The sequence below is a fragment of the Bufo gargarizans genome, chromosome 3 (genome assembly GCF_014858855.1).
Source record: "Bufo gargarizans isolate SCDJY-AF-19 chromosome 3, ASM1485885v1, whole genome shotgun sequence".
In the NCBI taxonomy this organism is placed as follows: Eukaryota; Metazoa; Chordata; class Amphibia; order Anura; family Bufonidae; genus Bufo; species Bufo gargarizans.
Window position 1 is genome coordinate 456153624 of NC_058082.1, and position 23185 is coordinate 456176808.

At 45.0% G+C, this 23185-nt stretch overlaps 1 protein-coding gene across 6 annotated transcripts in view; it reads right to left on the reverse strand.

The window, feature by feature from the left end:
• KDM6A (lysine demethylase 6A) overlaps positions 1 to 23185 on the reverse strand; it is a 133892-nt gene that overhangs the window by 24121 nt on the left and 86586 nt on the right. For 3 of the 6 annotated variants that reach the window (XM_044283589.1, XM_044283591.1, XM_044283587.1), the window contains 4 exons: positions 23009 to 23104; positions 21446 to 21550; positions 20964 to 21356; positions 13988 to 14763 (listed from right to left, as the gene is read on the reverse strand). In XM_044283589.1, the coding sequence (XP_044139524.1) occupies positions 13988 to 14763; positions 20964 to 21356; positions 21446 to 21550; positions 23009 to 23104 (1370 nt within the window). Of the gene's footprint in view, positions 1 to 13987; positions 14764 to 20963; positions 21360 to 21445; positions 21551 to 23008; positions 23105 to 23185 lie in introns of all 6 variants that reach the window. The other 3 variants (XM_044283588.1, XM_044283586.1, XM_044283590.1) reach the window with 1 other exon arrangement.

Sequence of the window (23185 nt, forward strand, 5' to 3'; positions counted from 1 at the left end):
CACTACAGAACAGCACCACTTCACCACCAATGACTGGGCCTCCATGCGAGACCTGTGTGCCCTGTTGCGCTGTTTCGAGTACTCCACCAACATGGCCAGTGGCGATGACACCGTTATCAGCGTTACAATACCACTTCTATGTCTCCTTGAGAAAACACTTAGGGCGATGATGGAAGAGGAGGTGGCCCAGGAGGAGGAGGAGGAGGAGGAAGAGGGGTCATTTTTAGCACTTTCAGGCCAGTCTCTTCGAAGTGACTCAGAGGGAGGTTTTTGGCAACAGCAGAGGCCAGGTACAAATGTGGCCAGCCAGGGCCCACTACTGGAGGACGAGGAGGACGAGGATGAGGAGGAGGTGGAGGAGGATGAGGATGAAGCATGGTCACAGCGGGGTGGCACCCAACGCAGCTCGGGTCCATCACTGGTGCGTGGCTGGGGGGAAAGGCAGGACGATGACGATACGCCTCCCACAGAGGACAGCTTGTCCTTACCCCTGGGCAGCCTGGCACACATGAGCGACTACATGCTGCAGTGCCTGCGCAACGACAGCAGAGTTGCCCACATTTTAACCTGTGCGGACTACTGGGTTGCCACCCTGCTGGATCCACGCTACAAAGACAATGTGCCCACCTTACTTCCTGCACTGGAGCGTGATAGGAAGATGCGCGAGTACAAGCGCACGTTGGTAGACGCGCTACTGAGAGCATTCCCAAATGTCACAGGGGAACAAGTGGAAGCCCAAGGCCAAGGCAGAGGAGGAGCAAGAGGTCGCCAAGGCAGCTGTGTCACGGCCAGCTCCTCTGAGGGCAGGGTTAGCATGGCAGAGATGTGGAAAACGTTTGTCAACACGCCACAGCTAACTGCACCACCACCTGATACGCAACGTGTTAGCAGGAGGCAACATTTCACTAACATGGTGGAACAGTACGTGTGCACACCCCTCCACGTACTGACTGATGGTTCGGCCCCATTCAACTTCTGGGTCTCTAAATTGTCCACGTGGCCAGAGCTAGCCTTTTATGCCTTGGAGGTGCTGGCCTGCCCGGCAGCCAGCGTTTTGTCTGAACGTGTATTCAGCACGGCAGGGGGCGTCATTACAGACAAACGCAGCCGCCTGTCTACAGCCAATGTGGACAAGCTGACGTTCATAAAAATGAACCAGGCATGGATCCCACAGGACCTGTCCGTCCCTTGTCCAGATTAGACATTAACTACCTCCCCATAACCATATATTATTGGACTCCAGGGCACTTCCTCATTCAATCCTATTTTTATTTTCATTTTACCATTATATTGCGAGGCTACCCAAAGTTGAATGAACCTCTCCTCTGCCTGTGTGCTAGGCCTAAATATATGCCAATGGACTGTTGCAGTGGTGGCTGACATGAAGCCTGATTCTCTGCTATGACATGCAGACTAATTCTCTGCTGACATGAAGCCAGATTCTCTGTTACGGGACCTCCCTCCTCTGCCTGGGTGCTGGGCCTAAATATATGCCAATGGACTGTTGCAGTGGTGGCTGACATGAAGCCTGATTCTCTGCTATGACATGCAGACTAATTCTCTGCTGACATGAAGCCAGATTGTCTGTTACGGGACCTCTCTCCTCTGCCTGGGTGCTGGGCCTAAATTTATGACAATGGACTGTTGCAGTGGTGGCTGACGTGAAGCCTGATTCTCTGCTATGACATGCAGACTGATTCTCTGCTGACATGAAGCCAGATTGTCTGTTACGGGACCTCTCTGCTCTGCCTGTGTGCTAGGCCTAAATATATGCCAATGGACTGTTGCAGTGGTGGCTGACGTGAAGCCTCATTCTCTGCTATGACATGCAGACTGATTCTCTGCTGACATGAAGCCAGATTGTCTGTTACGGGACCTCTCTGCTCTGCCTGTGTGCTAGGCCTAAATATATGCCAATGGACTGTTGCAGTGGTGGCTGACGTGAAGCCTGATTCTCTGCTATGACATGCAGACTGATTCTCTGCTGACATGAAGCCAGATTGTCTGTTACGGGACCTCTCTGCTCTGCCTGTGTGCTAGGCCTAAATATATGCCAATGGACTGTTGCAGTGGTGGGTGACGTGAAGCCTCATTCTCTGCTATGACATGCAGACTGATTCTCTGCTGACATGAAGACAGATTCTCTGTTACGGGACCTCCCTCCTCTGCCTGGGTGCTGGGCCTAAATATATGCCAATGGACTGTTGCAGTGGTGGCTGACATGAAGCCTGATTCTCTGCTATGACATGCAGACTAATTCTCTGCTGACATGAAGCCAGATTGTCTGTTACGGGACCTCTCTCCTCTGCCTGGGTGCTGGGCCTAAATTTATGACAATGGACTGTTGCAGTGGTGGCTGACGTGAAGCCTGATTCTCTGCTATGACATGCAGACTGATTCTCTGCTGACATGAAGCCAGATTGTCTGTTACGGGACCTCTCTCCTCTGCCTGTGTGTGTGCTGGGCCTAAATATATGCCAATGGACTGTTGCAGTGGTGGCTGACGTGAAGCCTCATTCTCTGCTATGACATGCAGACTGATTCTCTGCTGACATGAAGCCAGATTGTCTGTTACGGGACCTCTCTCCTCTGCCTGTGTGTGTGCTGGGCCTAAATATATGCCAATGGACTGTTGCAGTGGTGGCTGACGTGAAGCCTCATTCTCTGCTATGACATGCAGACTAATTCTCTGCTGACATGAAGACAGATTCTCTGTTACGGGACCTCTCTCCTCTGCCTGGGTGCCGGGGCCTAAATATCTGAGAATGGACTGTTCCAGTGGTGGGTGACGGGAAGCCAGATTCTCTGCTATGGAACCTCTCTCCAATTGATTTTGGTTAATTTTTATTTATTTAATTTTTATTTTAATTCATTTCCCTATCCACATTTGTTTGCAGGGGATTTACCTACATGTTGCTGCCTTTTGCAGCCCTCTAGCTCTTTCCTGGGCTGTTTTACAGCCTTTTTAGTGCCGAAAAGTTCGGGTCCCCATTGACTTCAATGGGGTTCGGATTCGGGACGAAGTTCGGATCGGGTTCGGATCCCGAACCCGAACATTTCCGGGATGTTCGGCCGAACTTCTCGAACCCGAACATCCAGGTGTTCGCTCAACTCTACTTCTGTCTTCTCCTCGGCTTCCCCACTCTCACTAATAGCCGGGAACCCTTTCCGCGTCTGCTACAGTGAAGGAGCAAAACCTGTGATCCATCTGCTGTGCGGCACTCTGTGCAGAAACACAGCTTATTGCAGGATCAGCTGTGTCTCTGCCCAGCAGTGCGGGGGCCGCAAACCATGACTCTGGGGGCCGCATGCGGCCCGCGGGCCACAGGTTGTGCACCCCTGCTCTACACAATAGGATATTTGTGGAAAATTTCTGAACAGACAAGGGTTTCCCGTTTTGGCAAGAAAGATGTAAGGTGACAATGCTAAGGGATCCAGGAGCTGGAGCTCCCACTATCATCAATATTCATTTTTAGAGGAGAGATAGCGGGCATACATGTTCATATATCCGGTAAAACGAATGGGCACTGCCCACTCGTGGAGCACCTTTTCACATTACTACCACCTCCAAGAAATCTTTTAAGACCAAAAAGAGGACAGGATCTTGACAGATGGAGAAGGGAAAATATTTTCTAGGAGTCTCATGTGAAAGGGGTTAGTTACATACAAAAAGATCTCAGATGTGCATCTACTTTTGATCCCACACGGCCAGGTAAAGGGTAATTGTGCACATATTATAACCAATCTTCTCTCCCTTCTCTGTTATACTGATGCCTGCTCAGTAGTACAATAACTGAGAATGAGAGTTCTTCAGCAAGTAGCAGATAATTGCCATGAAAGGGGGGGCATCTGATCAAAAACCAATTAGCTGTTTGGGTGTTGTCCCCCCACATGCATCAGGGTATTGTCCGGCACATTTGGGTTAGGTGGACAGTCTAATTTGGGAGGGAAGCTCCTCATTTTCCCCAGACAGATGTTGGGGAGAGAAGGATGGGGTGAAGTGACTATGTTATCCCAGGAGATGAACCGCCGGGACAGAGGACAACGGCTCCAGAATGTGCATGGCCACCGTAAATACAGATCAATAGAAAGTGCTAGTCTTGACCGCCAAACAGACAATTATACAACATGTTCTATAGAATTTGTAGATCCACAAAAAACACTGGGAATGAATGGGTCAATGTGCTCTCCGCACAGCACACGGATCAATCATATGATCGCGTGCACAAAGCCTTACACTGGTACAAGTGACACACAAAGCCAAGGAAGTGGATGAAGAAAGGACAAGCAGAATCGTTTCTATATCTATATTATATAGAAACTCCTCCTGAGGAAGCGAACAACACGCGAAACGCGCGTTGAGGAGCGCCATTGCCCTGGTGTCAGTCCCAGCTTCATTGGTATGTAGCCTCATCACTTTGTGCACCGCCTGGTAGTTAGACATGTTTACTCTGGACCCAGGCAGTATTGCCGCTTAGCAGTTTAGGGGCACGTACGCTGTCTGTATATATCTCATGCTCTCTGTTGTATCACATCCATTTGGATATTTTCTATACTTTTGTATTGTAAAATTGAGATATTACCATCACAATTTATATGACTGGGCTGATAATAGGGTGATGTAGGACTGTGGTTGTCCCTGCCTATTTACTCATATATATTATGTATCATGTACATTTTTATTGATACATTAATAAAATTGATTTGCAATTCTTTACATTGGTGTGTTATGCACTCCTTAATTGTTGTGTTATTTTGTAAGTTGCAGGAGTGGACCGTTTACATTGAGACCGTAGGTGATTTATCTATATTATATGTACAATCAAGTAGCACAGAATATTGAGGGGTCTAAAACCAGGCCACAGATAAGACCACTGATAAAGGTCCTACTGGACCGAAATGTATGGCGGAACATTGTGAGCATATATGGACTATTATTCCATAAAAGGAATACTACTGGAAGCTGGATCTTGCATTGTGATACTATACAATAAACCGATACGTTTAATTTGCATACAATAATCAGAGGACCGCAAATTTCTCAAAACATTCAAGTAACTGCCAAGTCCTTTGCGGGCACCTACCTGCAGTGTGCAGAACCCCAATATATACTATAAAACCAGGAGGACATTCACACCCTAACATGTGGAGGAGACAATAATTCATGAAGGTCTACTGACTGGTGCAGTATATATTTAACCCCTTCCCAACCAGCAAAGTACATGTACAGTGCCCCCCAGCGCACACTGATCAGATGGGGTGCGGGAGCTGTGCCTGCTCAATCAGTGGCCGATGCTTGGTTGTTTCTGACAGCCGGGCCCCTGCTGTATATGCCGGGATCGGTGAATACTGGCCGCTGTACGTGCAGGGTTTGTGGATGGAAAAGGCTCCCTCTTAGTCTCCATCAGGTCCCCGCACTGTGGTGACGGGGACCCAATGGCTGCTGTGGCAGACGGATACCCTTCCAAAAAAATAGACATATTGGGTATTGCCGCATCCATAAACACATCTACAAAAATATCACGATCCACCCTGTCAGGTGACTGCCATAAAAAAGAGTAAACTAAAAAGGGGTCAACTTTTGGTCACCTTGCCTCACAAAAAGTGTAATACCGAGTGATCAAAAGTAGTATGTGCCCCAAAATAGTAGCTATTGAGCAGCTGAGTTATCACGGTCTTAAAAATAGAGAAATTCTAATTTTGAAAATTGACAGTTTTTCCAATTTTTTTTGTAAATGTATTAATGTTTTGTCCATAAACCTCTACTATGGTATATCACATGACACATGGCCCTGCACAATAAATCCAATGGGAAAAAAATAAATCTCAGAATTCACTTAATAAATTACACTCAAAGAGGCAGTGCCCGTATCGGGAAGTGTCAGAGTCATGGCCCCAACTAAACTGCAGGCTTTATGGCATTTTTCTGCGGTGATCTGCCTGAAACGTTGGTAAAACACCCTGCAGTAAGGACACAATCTAATCAGCATTTTTGCAGTGGATTGGGATGCATTCACATGACTATCAGTTTTGCAGATCCACTAAATACGGATGCGGCGGCCTGTGTAGGTGCCACACTTTTCACAGGTCCTATTTAAAAAATACCTATTCTTGTCCACAATATAGACAAGAACTGGACATGTTCTATAATTTGCTGCTTGGCCTCACAGATGCAGACAGACGACATCCGTGCATTTTTTAAGGACTCTAGAAATGTGGATTAGATGCGAACTGAAAATACAGTCGTGTGAATGCACCATTAACGTAACTTTTTCATTAACTGCTGATGGAGTATTGCTAACTGGACGTTTATGGCTAAGGCTACTTTCACACTGGCGTTTTGGCTTTCCGTTTGTGAGATCCGTTCAGGTCTCTAACAAGCGGTCCAAAACGGATCAGTTTTGCCCTTAATGCATTCTGAATGGAAAAGGATCTGCTCAGAATGCACCAGTTTGCCCCTGTTCTGTCTCCATTCCGCTCTGGAGGCGGAAACTAAAATACTGCTTGCAGCGTTATGGTGTCCGTCTGACGAAACTGAGCCAAACGGATCCGTTCTGACACACAATACAATGTAAGTCAATGGGGACGGATCAGTTTTCTATGACACAATCTGGCACAATAGAAAACGGATCTGTCCTCCATTGACTTTCAATGGTGTTCAAGACGGATCTGTCTTGGCAATGTTACAGATAATACAAACGGATCCGTTCTGAACGGATGCATGTTGTTGTATTATCTGAACAGATGAGTCTGTGCAGATCCGTGACGGAACTGCACCAAACGCGAGTGTCGAAGTAGCCTTAGTGAGAGGCTATGCCATGAATGGCATGGTGGGACCCACAACTATCTCAAGGACGAGGCCCTGACATGAAGAAACACACCACAAATGCTCAACATTTAAATCCCCTAAAAATTCTTTAAGATGAATGCTCTGCCAATGAAAAAACTTAAATACACATCTATACCAGGCTCTTTTTATATAGCAGCCTATGATATTCATCTCCGCCAGGAGCTTTGTAAACCTCCATGTTACATTGGGCACATACAGACGGGCAACGCAAGGCATTTAGCACAGGGCCACATGGTTAGTGTGAAATTCACCAAATCACAAGAGCGGAATACCAAAAAATATGTATCTTACCATTTCTCAATCGTTCTCTTGAAGGAACCAAAACAATAGCATGCTCTTGTAATGGCAATGAATATTTACAAAAGTAAAAAATTCTACAGTCCCAATAAACTTTACACCATGGTTATGTAAAGCGCTTGCAGACCAAGGCCACCAGGTGGCGCTGTACAGGACAGGTTTTACACATTCCATGAAATGCAGTTTTGTACACTAATGGCAGAGCAAGCTTCACCTTCAATAGGGGAAAGAGAATAAAAAAACGGAACAAACCCTGATATTATGCAGCCCATATGTTCAAACGGTTACTTACACCAGTCATATACAACAGGGGCACCTCTATGCAAGTATTGAGACCCTCACAGACTTTTCTAAGCCACATGTATGCAATGATCCAGAGAATAGGTGATAAATATCTGAATGTTGGGCACAAAGATGACTTAAAGGTAATGTGTTTTTCCAAATCACTATCTACATTTAAAAAAAATTATATAATGTGCAAATTTTTCCACCGGCCAGAAGGTCTAATAACAATATCCTGTCCTGTATGTGTAACTTCTCCGTAGCTATTATCACCACCATGACAAGTAAGGCTGGGTTCACATAGCGTTTTTGCCATGATCCGTTTAATGCATACTTAAAAGTATACGTTAAACGGATGCCTCAGACTGATGCCATACAGTGGTGTCCATTTCCATTGTAAAAAAATATATGTATTTGTATGCGTTTTTCTACTGGACTGTGCAGGATACAACAACGAGGTATACTGCATTTTTGTATATATATTTTTTCTAACATGTACGTCAAAATGCGGCATAAAACGTGATGTGAACCCACCCTAAGGGTCCATTCACGCCTGCAAATGGGCCGGCATCCGTTCCGCAATATCAGGAACGGGTGCTGACCCATTCATTCTCTATGGGGCCGGAAGAGATGCGAAGAGCACACTATGTGCTCTTCGCATTTCCGGAGCGCGGCTCCGCAAAAAAATAGAACATGTCCTATTCTTGTCCGCAATTGTGGACAATAGGCAGTTCTATGGGGGTGCCGGCCAGGTGCATTGTGGATCTGGCATCTCAGTAGAGATCTCCGATCACCTGACCAACCAACGTCAGTAGGTATAGGTCACGTGATCGGAGATCTCTACTGACATGCGCAATCGATTTGTGAAGACGCTCAGGCTGATGTCTCCATGCTGGTCAGTGTTCACATACTGCCTGTATTGCCTTAAGGCTTAAGCTGTTTTTTAACTCATCACATATGTGTTCTCACATGTTTTTCCAATCATGTAATTATCACTATTTATGATGAACCTTGGTTTTTATATTAATATGAGATATAATCACGGCGTTTTTTACTCTTATGAGTTCATCATGTTATAATTCACCTATACTCAGATGATGTACTTTCACTTATGTATTTTTTCATATTGATATTGATGTTATTTGTATTATTTTCAATTCCTTTTATTGATTAATTGCATTGTGGGTGCATATATACCTGTGTTTGAGCACTACTCTGTATCACTATTGCTTGAGAAAGATCCCATTGAGCGGATTGAAACGTTGCTGTATCTTTGGTGAATAAACTCACGTTTTTTTTCTGGATGTGCTGCGGAATTCAATATTTTTATGTAAGTCAGGTGGGTGGATCGGGGCGATCCACCCACCTGACTTACATAAAAATATGTCGCTGGCACCCAGTGACTTTTTTTCAAATTTTGGCTGTGCTGAGGCCGGTGCGTTCACTGTGCTCCGGCCCCCAGCTCCAGTACAGTTATAGAATGTGTAAAATTAATAACGATTCTTCTATTCATGCTGCCCCCTCTGTAGTACTGTATAACATTCAATATAGCCATCCTACTCACAGGGCTACTGTTCTCGTAATGCAGGCCGGCCGGGCAGACGAGCGGCAGCGTCACTGACTGACGTCACGTGCCTGCCCGGCCTACTTTATGAATGAAGCCGGCGGCGCAGGCACGTGACGTCAGTCAGTGACGCTGCCGCTCGTCTGCCCGGCCGGCCTGCATTACGAGAACAGTAGCCCTGTGAGTAGGATGGCTATATTGAATGTTATACAGTACTACAGAGGGGGCAGCATGAATAGAAGAATCATTATTAATTTTGGGGGGTCTGTGGATGGCACTTATGGGATGGGGTCTGTGGATGGCACTGTTATGTGGGGGGGGTCTGTGGATGGCACTGTTATGGGGTGGGGGGGTCGGTCTGTGGATGGCACTGTTATGGGGTGGGGGGGTCGGTCTGTGGATGGCACTGTTATGGGGTGGGGGGGGTCGGTCTGTGGATGGCACTGTTATAGGAAGAGGGATCTGTCCTCAGATCCCCCATTAACAGTGCCATCCCCATCTGGGCTGGACTTTTATAGCCCCCCCCCCCCCCCCCACCAATTTTACTTGCATCCCTGTTCGCTAAAGGGGCGGTTTTAGGGGGCAGTCCTAGGGGGTGGGTATTGGGGCGGTCCTAGGGGTGGGTAGGGGCGTGGCCAGGGGAGGGGGAGTGCCACCACCTTTTTTCTGAGAAAAAAGCTGTGTGTGTGTGTGTGTGTATATATATATAAAAAAATATATATATATATATATATATATATATATATACACACGCACATACACACACACACAAACATACACAGGATTCACAAAGTGATATCACAGGTTATCTTCTCCCTCCTTACCTATGCGCAGTTCACAGAACATGTCTAGAAAACTCTCCTATACAAGTCAGTGGTGCCTAGTGGCCAAAGTGAAGACTTCAGGATTATATACCGTCTTTTTCGCCCTATAAGACGCACCTAGGTTTTTGAGGAGGAAAATAATAAAAAAAATATTTTGAACCAAAAGGTGTGCTTTTGGTGGGTTTTGAACTAATGGTGGTCTGTTGATGACACTGTTATGGGGGATCTGTGGCTGACACTGTTATGGGGGATCTGTGGCTGACACTGTTATGGGGGATCTGTGGCTGACACTGTTATGGGGGATCTGTGGCTGACACTGTTATGGGGGATCTGTGGCTGACACTGTTATGGGGGATCTGTGGCTGACACTGTTATGGGGGATCTGTGGCTGACACTGTTATGGGGGATCTGTGGCTGACACTGTTATGGGGGATCTGTGGCTGACACTGTTATGGGGGATCTGTGGCTGACACTGTTATGGGGGATCTGTGGCTGACACTGTTATGGGGGATCTGTGGCTGACACTGTTATGGGGGATCTGTGGCTGACACTGTTATGGGGGATCTGTGGCTGACACTGTTATGGGGGATCTGTGGCTGACACTGTTATGGGGGATCTGTGGCTGACACTGTTATGGGGGATCTGTGGCTGACACTGTTATGGGGGATCTGTGGCTGACACTGTTATGGGGGATCTGTGGCTGACACTGTTATGGGGGATCTGTGGCTGACACTGTTATGGGGGATCTGTGGCTGACACTGTTATGGGGGATCTGTGGCTGACACTGTTATGGGGGATCTGTGGCTGACACTGTTATGGGGGATCTGTGGCTGACACTGTTATGGGGGATCTGTGGCTGACACTGTTATGGGGGATCTGTGGCTGACACTGTTATGGGGGATCTGTGGCTGACACTGTTATGGGGGTCTGTGGCTGACACTGTTATGGGGGTCTGTGGCTGACACTGTTATGGGGGTCTGTGGCTGACACTGTTATGGGGGTCTGTGGCTGACACTGTTATGGGGGTCTGTGGCTGACACTGTTATGGGGGTCTGTGGCTGACACTGTTATGGGGGTCTGTGGCTGACACTGTTATGGGGGTCTGTGGCTGACACTGTTATGGGGGTCTGTGGCTGACACTGTTATGGGGGTCTGTGGCTGACACTGTTATGGGGGTCTGTGGCTGACACTGTTATGGGGGTCTGTGGCTGACACTGTTATGGGGGTCTGTGGCTGACACTGTTATGGGGGTCTGTGGCTGACACTGTTATGGGGGTCTGTGGCTGACACTGTTATGGGGGTCTGTGGCTGACACTGTTATGGGGGTCTGTGGCTGACACTGTTATGGGGGTCTGTGGCTGACACTGTTATGGGGGTCTGTGGCTGACACTGTTATGGGGGTCTGTGGCTGACACTGTTATGGGGGTCTGTGGCTGACACTGTTATGGGGGTCTGTGGCTGACACTGTTATGGGGGTCTGTGGCTGACACTGTTATGGGGGTCTGTGGCTGACACTGTTATGGGGGTCTGTGGCTGACACTGTTATGGGGGTCTGTGGCTGACACTGTTATGGGGGTCTGTGGCTGACACTGTTATGGGGGTCTGTGGCTGACACTGTTATGGGGGTCTGTGGCTGACACTGTTATGGGGGTCTGTGGCTGACACTGTTATGGGGGTCTGTGGCTGACACTGTTATGGGGGTCTGTGGCTGACACTGTTATGGGGGTCTGTGGCTGACACTGTTATGGGGGTCTGTGGCTGACACTGTTATGGGGGTCTGTGGATGGCATGACACTGCTATTTGGATGACACAATACTCCCCGCCCTCCAGCCTGCTACGGAAGTTAGTAAGTACAGTAGTACAGGCTGTTGGAATGAAGATTAATTCTATTGTTAAACAATGCCTACACTTCGTTAAGATTACTATAGTGAGCGGGGCCCGATGCAATAGAATACAGTGACAGCATCGGGCCCTGCTGCCATTCAAAACGAGATCCGGCCCCCAGCCCCTTCTCCCTCCCCACTGATATACCCGCCGACCATGCTGTACAGCATGCAGTCGGCGGTGTATCAGCAGCATTAGTGTAAAAAAAAGCTAAACTTATTTTCCATTGCCCCCATAAAAAATAAAATAAACAAACATAAAATAACAAACATAAAAAAAACTAAATCAAGCTGAAGTATACGAACTTCAAAATGGTGCCTAAAAAACGCAACTCGCCCGTCAAAAAAAAACAAAAAACAAAAAAAACACCTTATTGTTACATGAAAGAAAGAAACACATTAAGAAGCTACAGGTCTCAAACTGGTGCCCTCCCAAAAAGAAAATGTGTTAGTCATATTCATAAAGCAGGGTTTTCTGGTAGTACAACATTGATGACCTATCCTCAGGCTAACTTATCAATATCTGATCAGTGGGGGGTCCAACTCTCAGCACCACCATGCTTGAAGAGGCAGTGCTGCGACCTTCTCAAGGCGCCAGCTTGGTATTGCAGCCAGGCCTATTCACTAGAATAGGATTGAACAGGCAGTGATCTTTCCTCCTGATGTCACTTGGATCCTGCTCCCTGCTGTGCCCCGAATATTGCACCTAGAGCTTTGATCATGGTATCCTTTAAAAGATAAGATTTGGGGAGTTTATTGCATACATCCTTTGCAGTGAAAGGGTTAAAAGGCTATGTACACCTTCAGGAGTAATTATTTTTCCTCATGATTGCATTTCACTAATTTCACAAATTTTGGGCAAAAAAAATAAATTCTGTTGGTATTTTTAAAATATTCTATCATTCTGTAACAAAGGGGTAACTGTCTAGCTGTGTTTAGTGTACTTCCACTTTGTGCCAGTCATCTAATAAAGGTTACCTCTATATTGCACACAGCCGTTTTCTTCCAGCCGATTCTCAGCATATTTGCCGGAATGCCGCTGATCTCTGACGGGCCCCATTATAGCGAATGGGGCCGGACACAGCCTTACAAACAGCCGGCAATGCCGGAGTGCGCAGAGGTCCTGCAGGCTGTTCCCTGCTGAAACAGCCTGCCGGATCTCGGATGCTAGACTGCAACTTACCTTATAAGGTCACAGACAAGGAGCAATCAGCTGAACCGCCTGCTACAAAAGACTCTCAAGACTGTACAGAGAAATGTACTAAAAAATTTTAATAAAGCAAAAAATACATAAAAATTTAGCTAAAAAAATGTACAATGCAATAATTTTTAAAATTGCCCCCAAAGGTGTACATGGCCTTTAAGCAGTTATCCAGTGGTGTAAAAAGGTCAGCCTTCAAGACTGAATGCCAGTCTTGCACATAAGCACGCTTACAGTAGATCAAACTTTATAAAAACAGGTCAGACACTAAGCGGGGTGCTACGACTTCAGGGGCCTTCTTGAACTAATGGATTCTAATCTACTATAGAAGCACCAACTAAACAATCCAAATAAGATGAAAGGACCATGTCTGAGCTACGCAAGCATCAGCTGATGTGAATGGAAACTTTCATGAAAATAAAGACACCTTAAAATGACAGCTATGACTATATGGCCAGCCTTCCCAGAATCCCAACTGTACTGCAGGGCTCAGGACATCAGCCATAATTCCCCTACGCAAAAAGATGTTCCTGCTTTTAAGGAAATACTCAAAAGTGAGGTCTGAAACCCCACCAATCAGCTGGAGTAGCTCACGTCAATGGGAGCAGCGCGCTACAGTAACCATATCTGTCCACTGCACAATGGAGTTTTGGCGCCAGTGCTACTCCACAACAGCTGATTGGTCATGTGTCAGTGGTAGAGACTGACGTAGATTTATATGAGGTTAAGCTCCAATGAAGTTCCAGGGTCTTATGCACGGCTGTAAATTAGAAAATCAATGGTTCAGTCATTATTCTATTTTTCTGTGCGTCTTCAGAGCACACACGGTCGGGTGAACTAATGCAGCTTTTGTCCAAATTTAGGCAAAGAACTTCCAAAATCTAAATCCTCACAAGATGTGAACAGGCACTGAAGCCATTAAACATACACAGGTGACAATATAAAAATAAAGGTTCTCTGTATAAAGGTAATATGGTCACTCCACGCCTTATCACATCATGTAGAGCAGTGCATACAGAAAAATGCTAGACCCTGTAAAGACATCAGCCGGGCGGCAAAAGAATGCAAAATGCTGTATTACTTACCGACATGCTTTTAAAACCTCTGTCGAGCTGGGGTAAATGGAGACTGACATGGATGGTATGGTCTTCGGACTTGGTTTGTGGGTAATTGGCGGAGGGTCCTTTTTTGTGGGGCTCTGAGAGTCCTCCATTCCCTCTCCATTGACTGGATCATGTCCACTGTGGGGGCTGTTAAGGCGGATAACACTGTTGGTCATAGTCTGTTCAGTAGATTTCGGAGAAGGTGTCGCTGTGGAAATGGCTGAAGAAGGGGAGGAGGCAACAGAATTCTCAGTTTTTGTATGAACAGCGGGGTGAATATTGTTGACTTTGTCACAGGTTCCAGTACCCACATTGTTATTGGCTTTTCCCATCAACAAGGCAGAGAGCTGAGGATTGTCTGAACTAAGTAAACCTGGTGACGTCGAGTCTCCATGGCTAGGGCTAGGAACAGTATCTGCCGTCACCTGATGGACATGATTAGGAAGTCCCTCTATACCGGCAGTGCTGTTCGGTGTCCCTTCAGAAAGCCTGCTCGTTTCAGGCACTGATCCGTTTCCTGAAGGCTTGCTCTCTTTGGTTAAAGTAATGCCTTGTTGTCCACCTGAGGTAGCAGTGTGAGAGGAGAGGTGATTGAGAGCAGCCCCCTGTGTTACTGAATTGCTAGGCATGGTAGGATGTCCAACCTGATTTTGATTACCAGTGCCAGCTGCTTGGAGTTGCTGGGAAGGCCCAGTGGAAGAAAGAGGTCGTTCACCATTAGGACCTGCCAAATGTGAATTCTGACCTTTATGAAGCCCCTAAAAATGAGAAGATAAACACAATAATGTAATTCAGTGACAAAAAAGGTCTGCTCATTGGTGGGATTTTATTTAATTTTATTTAATTTAATTTAATTTAATGGGGTATTCCGAGACTTTACTATCCTCAGTATCTGATCGGTAAGGGTCCGACACCCAAGATCCCCACAGATCAGCTTTTTGAGAAGGTACCAGAGCCTTCTTTCAGCTTTGCCTGGGGCATTTGAAGTCATGTTCATCGGTCACATGGGCCTAGCCGCAGCACAAAGAGAAGGAGATAGCGCTACTAACTTCTCAAACAGCTAATCAGCGGGGTCCGAACCCCACTGATCAGGTACAGATGACCTATCCAGAGGATTGGTCACCAGTAGTAACATCTCGGAGAACCTTTTTTAAAATGTTATGCATAAAGACTTCATGTACAGAAGTGTTGGTAGATTCGGTAATAATATACAAGAAGTAACACCACGCTGTTCTAAATCTGACAATACAATTGCATACAAACACTTTAATCTATGTGTTTTTTTTTTTCTCATTTACTGAACATGCAGGAAAAAAAAAATTAGTTTAAAAAAATGACCACAATCCTTCATTACACAAATCTGCCAACTCCATCATGAGGCTGATTGCGCCAGGCAAACATTTAACCCTGTGATAGGGAGAAATGGGGGTCATTTACTAAACGTTCTAATGCCAGTTTGAAACTTAAAAAAAAAAAAAATTGCAAGACCCTTTTTTGCAACTTTTTAATGCCTGTGTGATATTTTTTGCACACTTTTTTCACACTGTCCTCGACACATGGGGGCATGGCAGGGGACGGGCCATCAATCCTGGCAAAATCACACACATTTACAATCAAGAAACTAAAATCTACTTGAGTGAGGGGCTGGCGGCAGAACACAGACTGGTGGAGGATGCACCTAATCTAATATATGACTAGGCTTGCACCTCGTCAAACTAGGCGCATCCTCCGGCAGCACAAGGGTAAAATGCCAGTCTTTCATAAATGACACCCATTGTGTATGGAAATTAGTTTCTTTTATTTTTAAGTGGTGTTATTTAGTGCAGATTCCTGAGAAAAGCCAAGAATTTCCACAATTATTGTAAAATTAAATATGATGAAACCAGCTCTATGGCAGACCCCCCTGATCTTCTGTGACAGATTCAGTTCCACCAAGTTCTATGTATACTGTCAACCCTCTCTGAGAAGACCACCTCCGCAGAAGGCCACTTTTCTGGGCAATTCTGAGTACTTCTCTCAAAGTATGGATTAATTAGCCGACTAGAGTGTGACACTTTGAGCCTAGAATATTGAATCTTTTCACAATATTCTAATTTTAAGCAGCATTAATGCAATTCCTTTTAATTTGCATTACTGAAATAAATGGACTTTTGCTCAATATTCGAATTTTTCGAGTTTCACCTGTACACTGAAAGCAAATCACCGACATGTGAACAAAGCTGTAGATAAGGATTTACTTGTTACAATCATTCCAAACTATGAGAGAAACCATCACAGCGCTCCTTGACCCCCACCAACCCCAAACATTAGTCTACACCCAAACAGGACATCTCTAGATGTGTGCAAAAGCTAAGGTTAGGGCCTCAGAAAAGTTCATGATTGCCTGTAAAATAGCGCCATTACCGCAACTCAAGGGTGGCTTTAATGTTTTTATTAATGTAAGGGAAGTTGTAGACAACTTTAAGAAAATCATAAATAATTTGACATGGTCAGAAAGTGCTGTAATTTTTTTTTTAAACTTTTTTCCTCCACAGCTGTCAAAACTGTAGGGGCGACAGTACATCATCTCAGATGTAGGATATCCATAGATGAATTTAAAATGACTAATTAAAGGCTTGGTCCGTCTGTGGGCAATTTTGCCCCCAAAGATGTTCAAAGCCATTAAATAGTCATTTAAATAGTCATATACAAGTCATTTATAAGTTAAAAGTGGTGGCCGAGAACCAACATCACAATCATTGCAGACTGGGCCTGGAAAAGAGTCACGGCTACCTGAGAAGAGTCCTGGTTATTCATGAATTCCTGCTGATGACTGACAGTCTTCTACCTAGTTTTCTCTCTTTCTGTCTAGTAGAGAATAGTGATAATGAGCAGCAGGGGCAATATTTGTCATTTTCACAAATTCGAGATTATATTCTTGATTGCGAAAATAGTCAATGTATTATTTGCGTAATGCGTTTGAAATTCCGGCATGGGTCACTTACAAGTTCAAGCTGGTATAGGTTTCCTGAGACTGGAGAAAATGGTTGGCATGGCAGAACATTAGAATAGCATAGAGCACTCCAATATATTTGCGCTTGCGAATTTTCGGCAGATGCGCATATTTTTTCGCAATATGTGCAACTTGTATAGTAAGGGGGAGGCAACTTTTCTATTGGTTGCTAGGGATGTTGCTAAGCTGTGACAAAGCCTTCTCATTGGCCCACAAGCTAGAAGGGAGGGATGATCACCTGATGTGTACTGTGTTAAAAAAACTAACGAATATTCGTAATTACGAATATATATAGCACTATATTCTAAATAATCGCGAATTCTCGAAGTGCCGATATTCACGATAAAAATTTGCTTTTCGAATATTCGCGCTCAACACTAGTAGAGAACTGCCAATCATCAGTAGGTGGGCGAGGAGAGCAGGAGATTATGAATAACCAGGACTCTTCTCAGGTAGATTTGACTCTTTTCAAGGCCTGGGCTGCAATGACTGACGCTGGTTCTCAGCAACCAAATACTATTAGCTCATCAGTGACACACCTCTGAAATCAGCATTTATGTCACAAATTTATGCTGCCCTCCATGAGTTCAGCATAAAGTTAATGACAGGTTTCCTTTAAAAGAAAGACAAAAAATAAAAATAAAAATTTAAACCCTGACCGTGTGGGCAACTCCCATAAAGCAGAAACTTAAAGGTAGCGTCCCACAGTTTTTGGAGGTGGCTTTGAGACAGATTTTCCAGCCCAAGCAAGAAGTGGATTGAAAGGAATCAGAAATATAAAGGAAGGATCCTAGCTGTTGGATCCACTTCTGGATAATATGTCTCAAAACCTTCACCAAAAGACTCCTTGTCCAACAATTATAGGTATTCACCATATATCTACTCTGCATCATCTTGTGAATATAGTGAAGGCTTATTTATAATAAATTTATGAGGTATCACTCACTGTCTAGAAGCAAAAAAAAAATTTTTTTTGCAAAATTGCAAACTTTTAAAAATGATCCGCAAATTTTGGATGAATTTTTTAAAATAAAGGTAACACATCAAACACTGTGTCAAGAAAAAATTATTTCAGAATTGCCTGGATACATAAAAGTATTCTCAAGTTATTACCACAAAGTGACATGTCAAATTGGCATGCGTCAGGAAGGTGAAAACTGGCTGGGTGCTGAAGGGGTTAAAAAAGGAACTACAAAGTATGCAAGAACATTAAGAAAGACTCCACAGCATCAGAATATGAAAATAGGTGCAGGAGATGTCGTAATCGGCCAAGAAGCATACTTTGGGCTGTGTTCACATGTCCGTTAGAGATGATCTGGCAGCCTGGCAAAAAACGCCTGCATTATAGGCAATAGGGATCCAGCGGTGATCTGCTGAATCCGGCAATGCCAGATCCAGCTGTTCTCTGCTGAAAGTTTGTTGCTGAGATTTGCGATTTAGAAGTTCCAAAATAATCCAGTTTGTGGTCACTTAAAACATTGGTTTCCAATTGAAAGTGATCCCTAATGACAGATCAGGTATTCAGTCCCTATTGAACCATTTCACTTACTCCGTTTACGGCTGGTCCTGTTAGGGAGGAAAGTGGCTGACTGAACATGAGCGACATGGCCTCTTCCTGGACGATGTGATGTCACTGTACTTCGGTCACATGGCCTAGTGCAGCGCAGCCGCCGGGCAAGTGAATGGGGCTGAGCTGCAATATCAAGCACAGCCGCTATACTACACACAGTGCTGTGCCTAAAAGCTGCCAGGTGCCTGCTGCGGCTCCGTGAAACAGCTGTTCGGTGAGGGTGCCAGGACTGGCGCTGATGTGAAAGGTCATCATTATTTCCTGGATAAGCCCTTTAAAATCTGCAGCATGCCAATTGTTTGTGCGATTCCGCACCTAATGGAGAGTGGTTTCCCCCACAAACTTCAATTGATTTATTGACAATAGAAAATCTGCACCAAAAATCACATAAAAACGACTTGTTTCTGCAGTTTTGGTGCAGATTTTTTTTGTGGGTTTTGTGCACACCAATCTGCATTGTGTGCAGGTATCCTTAGCGGCATTACGGCTGTCCCAGCTATGGATACTACTATATTTGCATGCTGGAAGAGAGCGGTTAGCACAATTTTAGGGGCGCTGACAAGCATTAAAAACTACAGACATCAACAATTTTATCAGCACTGCAAATCTGGTGGGGTAAGCACACCAATCTCCCGCCCTGACAAATATGCACAATAAGGTCATTGATCTGATCTGAATGTGTAAAGGGGTTGGCCAATCCGAACAAAAATTTTCAAGTAGCCCCAAATCCATTTTTTGTGTGACAAACATCAGTCTGTCACATAACCCCGCTGCGCAGCTTCCTATGTAAACTCGTACAATCCTCAGCTGTAGCATTCACTGGTGCAAGATAGCACTGGTGATGTGACTCCTGTTGATGGATCCTCTTCTGTGCTTCCGCTGAACATCTTCATTGACTGCTCTGTGCATGAGCTGAAGAAAATTGTTCCAGAGACAGCACCGACTGCAGACGTGGGTAAATCTCATCACCACCGCCATCTTGTGCACAGAGGATTATAGGAGTTTACATGGCCCGGGGATGGGGAACCGGGGACTTCCTACAGCACAGCAGGGTAGAGATGTGACATATGGATGTATATCACACAAAAAATAGATCAGGACCTATTTGGAAGCATTTGTATAAATTGGCCAACCCCCTCAACACAAATGAAGTAGCAGCCACATTCTGCATGAAAGCAGACTTTTCCATTATAATGGACTTTCAATGTAGTCAAAATGACTTGACCAAGTTAGACCAGGACAGGTGAGGAGCCTATCATAAAACTCTTAGGGCTCTTTCACACGAGCGGATGTCGTGAGGGTAATCCGCTGCGTGAATAAGAGCCAAGCTCCGCTCCGGACAGCGGAGACACTAAGCATTAACATGACTGATAATGCTCCATGCCTCTGACCTTTTTACTACAAAATCACAGTGAGATAAAGTTGTCACCATGATTTTGTAGTAAAAAGATCACAGAGGGGCAAAGAGCATTATCAATCATGTTAATGCTCCGTATCTCTGCTGTCCGGCACGGGTCTTGGCTCTCTTTCATGCAGCGGATTCCGCGCACGGCATCAACTCGTGTGAAAGAGCCCTTAGGGCTGTTTCACACGAGCGAGTCCATTGTGGGAATCATGAGCCTCTATTCTGGACTTGGAGGAGCACATGGTATTATCATGATTTCTAATGCTATGTGCCTCTGCTCGACCTCACTTGTACAGAATCATAGTGACATAAAGCGGTCAGCGTGATCCTGAAGTAGTAAGGCCAAGCAGAGGCAGATAGCACTAGAAATCAATGCCGTGCGCTCCTGCAAGCCCAGAACAGAGGACCACGATCACACCAAGGATGATCCCCCAATGGACTCGTGTGAAACAGCCCTTAGTTTATTTTTTTTTGCACTTATGTAGCTCTTCTATATTCCACAGCGCTTTACAGACATTAGCATCCAACTGTCCCCAATAGGGCTCACAATCGAAGGTCCCTATCAGTATGTATTTGGAGTGTGGGAGGAAACCGGAGCACCCGGAGGAAACCCATGCAAACACGGGAGAACATACAAACTCTATCCAGATGTTGTCCTTGGTCAGATTCAAACCTATAGTTGCCGCTAAGTTACATGCATCTCCTCCCCTTCTGAGGAGAGGAGCAAATCAACTTTAGTGCCCAGCGGTATGAAAAGTAAAATATACAGTTCCAAAAAGCATCAACATACAGATGTACATGTTGCATGTCACATGCAGAAGACCAAAGTAGTGACATTTTACAATGGGCTGATGTAAAACATGCAACTTGCAGAAGCGTACATGCAAATAATCACCAGTGCCCAGTATGTGTTATCTTAGCAGAAAACAAGACGGGGTTAAAAAAAAAATTTAAAAAAATAAAATAAAAAATTAGCAATGTATTCAGTTACCTGAGTGGAGTTAGACAGTTGGTTTTTCCACGGCTCCTCTGCGCTGCTGGTCAGGTTTGTGCGGTTATGAGGTAGAGTGAGTGCGTTTCGCTGTGGGTAAGGCACATTTCCATTACTTCCACTTCCCGTTATGTGATTATTGCCTAACATAGTGTCTGTACTACCCATTGTCCCTGTGGTACTGCAGGAAACTAGTCCTGCTGGAAAGGGTCCGTTAGTCACAGGCTGTACAGGGCGAGCTGGACGGATTCCAGGCTGAGTGACGTTAAGCGCTCGGGTTAGCGCAACCTGATGCTGCTGACCAGAGACAGAGTTTGTAGGCAGTGATGAGTCAGCTGTTGGCCCATTAGCAATTCCAGTAGGTCGTACCTGTGCAACTCCAGTTTGTCTCATCTGCTGTATTAAGAAAAGCATACGGCAATCACAGAAGTGTCCCACTGCATACATTACATATACTGTTACTATAATGAGGAGGTCCATACCTGCTGGTGCTGCTGCGTTAAGACAAACTGACTCTCCAGCTGCTCCAACAACACTTTCTGTGCAGGGCTTAGGTTATTCCTGTTTGCTCGTAGCTGTTCCAATTGCTAAAAGTAAATCATATACAAATATAAGTGTGAACATATATGGAGGCAGACATTTATTATCTGCTCACAAATCACTTATTAAAAGGGTAACTGACAATTTTTTTTTTTTTATGTAATTGGATTGAGTTTACCTTAGTTCCCTAGTTAATACTTTTTGTATAGGTATTGAATTACCTAGTAATTGCAGCATGTTCTTTCCTCCCCCAGGCATTTCAGTGGTGCGGCTAAAAGAGCCTTGCTGGGTGTCCTCCGTCTCCTATCTTCTATATAAAGAAGACGGAGGACGTAGTAGTGGGCAGTCCCGAACGCTGTGTGCGTGCTCCCGTCTGACCGGGATAGTGCCGATATTCGCGATTAGAATATTCACGACTACTCAGAAGGGCGAGGGTGTGTTTAAGTCTGAAGAAAGCCGATTGGTTGGGGTGAGGCTGCGCGTTCCCGAGATAAGGCAAATTAATTCTGGGTAGTTAGGGAGAGATGTCTTAGCGGCCATCTTGAGAAGATAGTCAGAAAGAAGTCTTGTGAGGAGAGGTTGCTATGGACGGAATCTTATTAAACAAGTGGTATGTGAACACAATAATTAGTGATTATGGATTATCACCACAGCAGCAACAACTTATATGAAAATTACATTTTGAGTGAAAATATGACAGTTATCCTTTAACGCTGGCAATTACAGGCACAGACCGACAAGTTTTCTTTAGTGCCAATCCCCTGCAGTATAAAATGCTACCAGAGTAAAACAGTTACAGCACCTGATCTAACTATGCATGCTATAATTCATCCCTAGCACAGGTACCTGAATAGTACTAAGAACTGTAAAATATGAACCTACAATGTAAGATTGTGGGAGTCAACTTGCCTAGGGGAGCAGTACATCCTTTTTCAGCATAGGTAGGTACTGATAGTCCCATGTATAAGGCCTTATGCACATGACTATTTTCTCAAATGTGTTACGTATCTTATTAAAACAGGCAGCATGGGGACCCAAACAAACCACTGGGGCTATGCACACGTTTTTTTTTTTCTCCACAGATCCGTGGGCTTGATCTGAGAATCTCGATGGAGACACGCTCTTTGTAATAGTGGGGGACTATCTATATTGCACTGGCCACAGGAAAAGGGATCTTCTAAAGCAGAATACACCTTGAAGGAAAATACATTTAACCAATATTGCTTCAAAAGTAAGGCTACTTTCAACATTTCCATTATATCTGATCCAGTGGGCTGTTCCGGCATAAACGTCAGCTGGATAACAACAGCTGCATGAGGCAGTATTCGCCTGACCGAAAGCTGGCATTTATGCTGGAAAGTGGCTGGATCCCGTTATAGTCAACGGGGATCTGGCGGTAAACTGTTCTCTGCCGGATATTTTCCAGAGAGATGTGAAAGTAGCCCAAGAAGTAAACGTTCCCATAACACATGCTTTAAATTATCATTTGGACAAGACTGCGATACCTGTAACTTCTGTGGGGGCAAAGACCACGAATGTAGTTGTGGTTGAGCTGGGGAATGTGATGCTACATGGCCACCACTCCAGGTTTCAGAAGAATTCTACGCAGGAGGGAACACACAAAAAGCATTATGCAAAACAGGTACAATAGTCATCCAGTGAGCATGAAAAATAAGCACAAA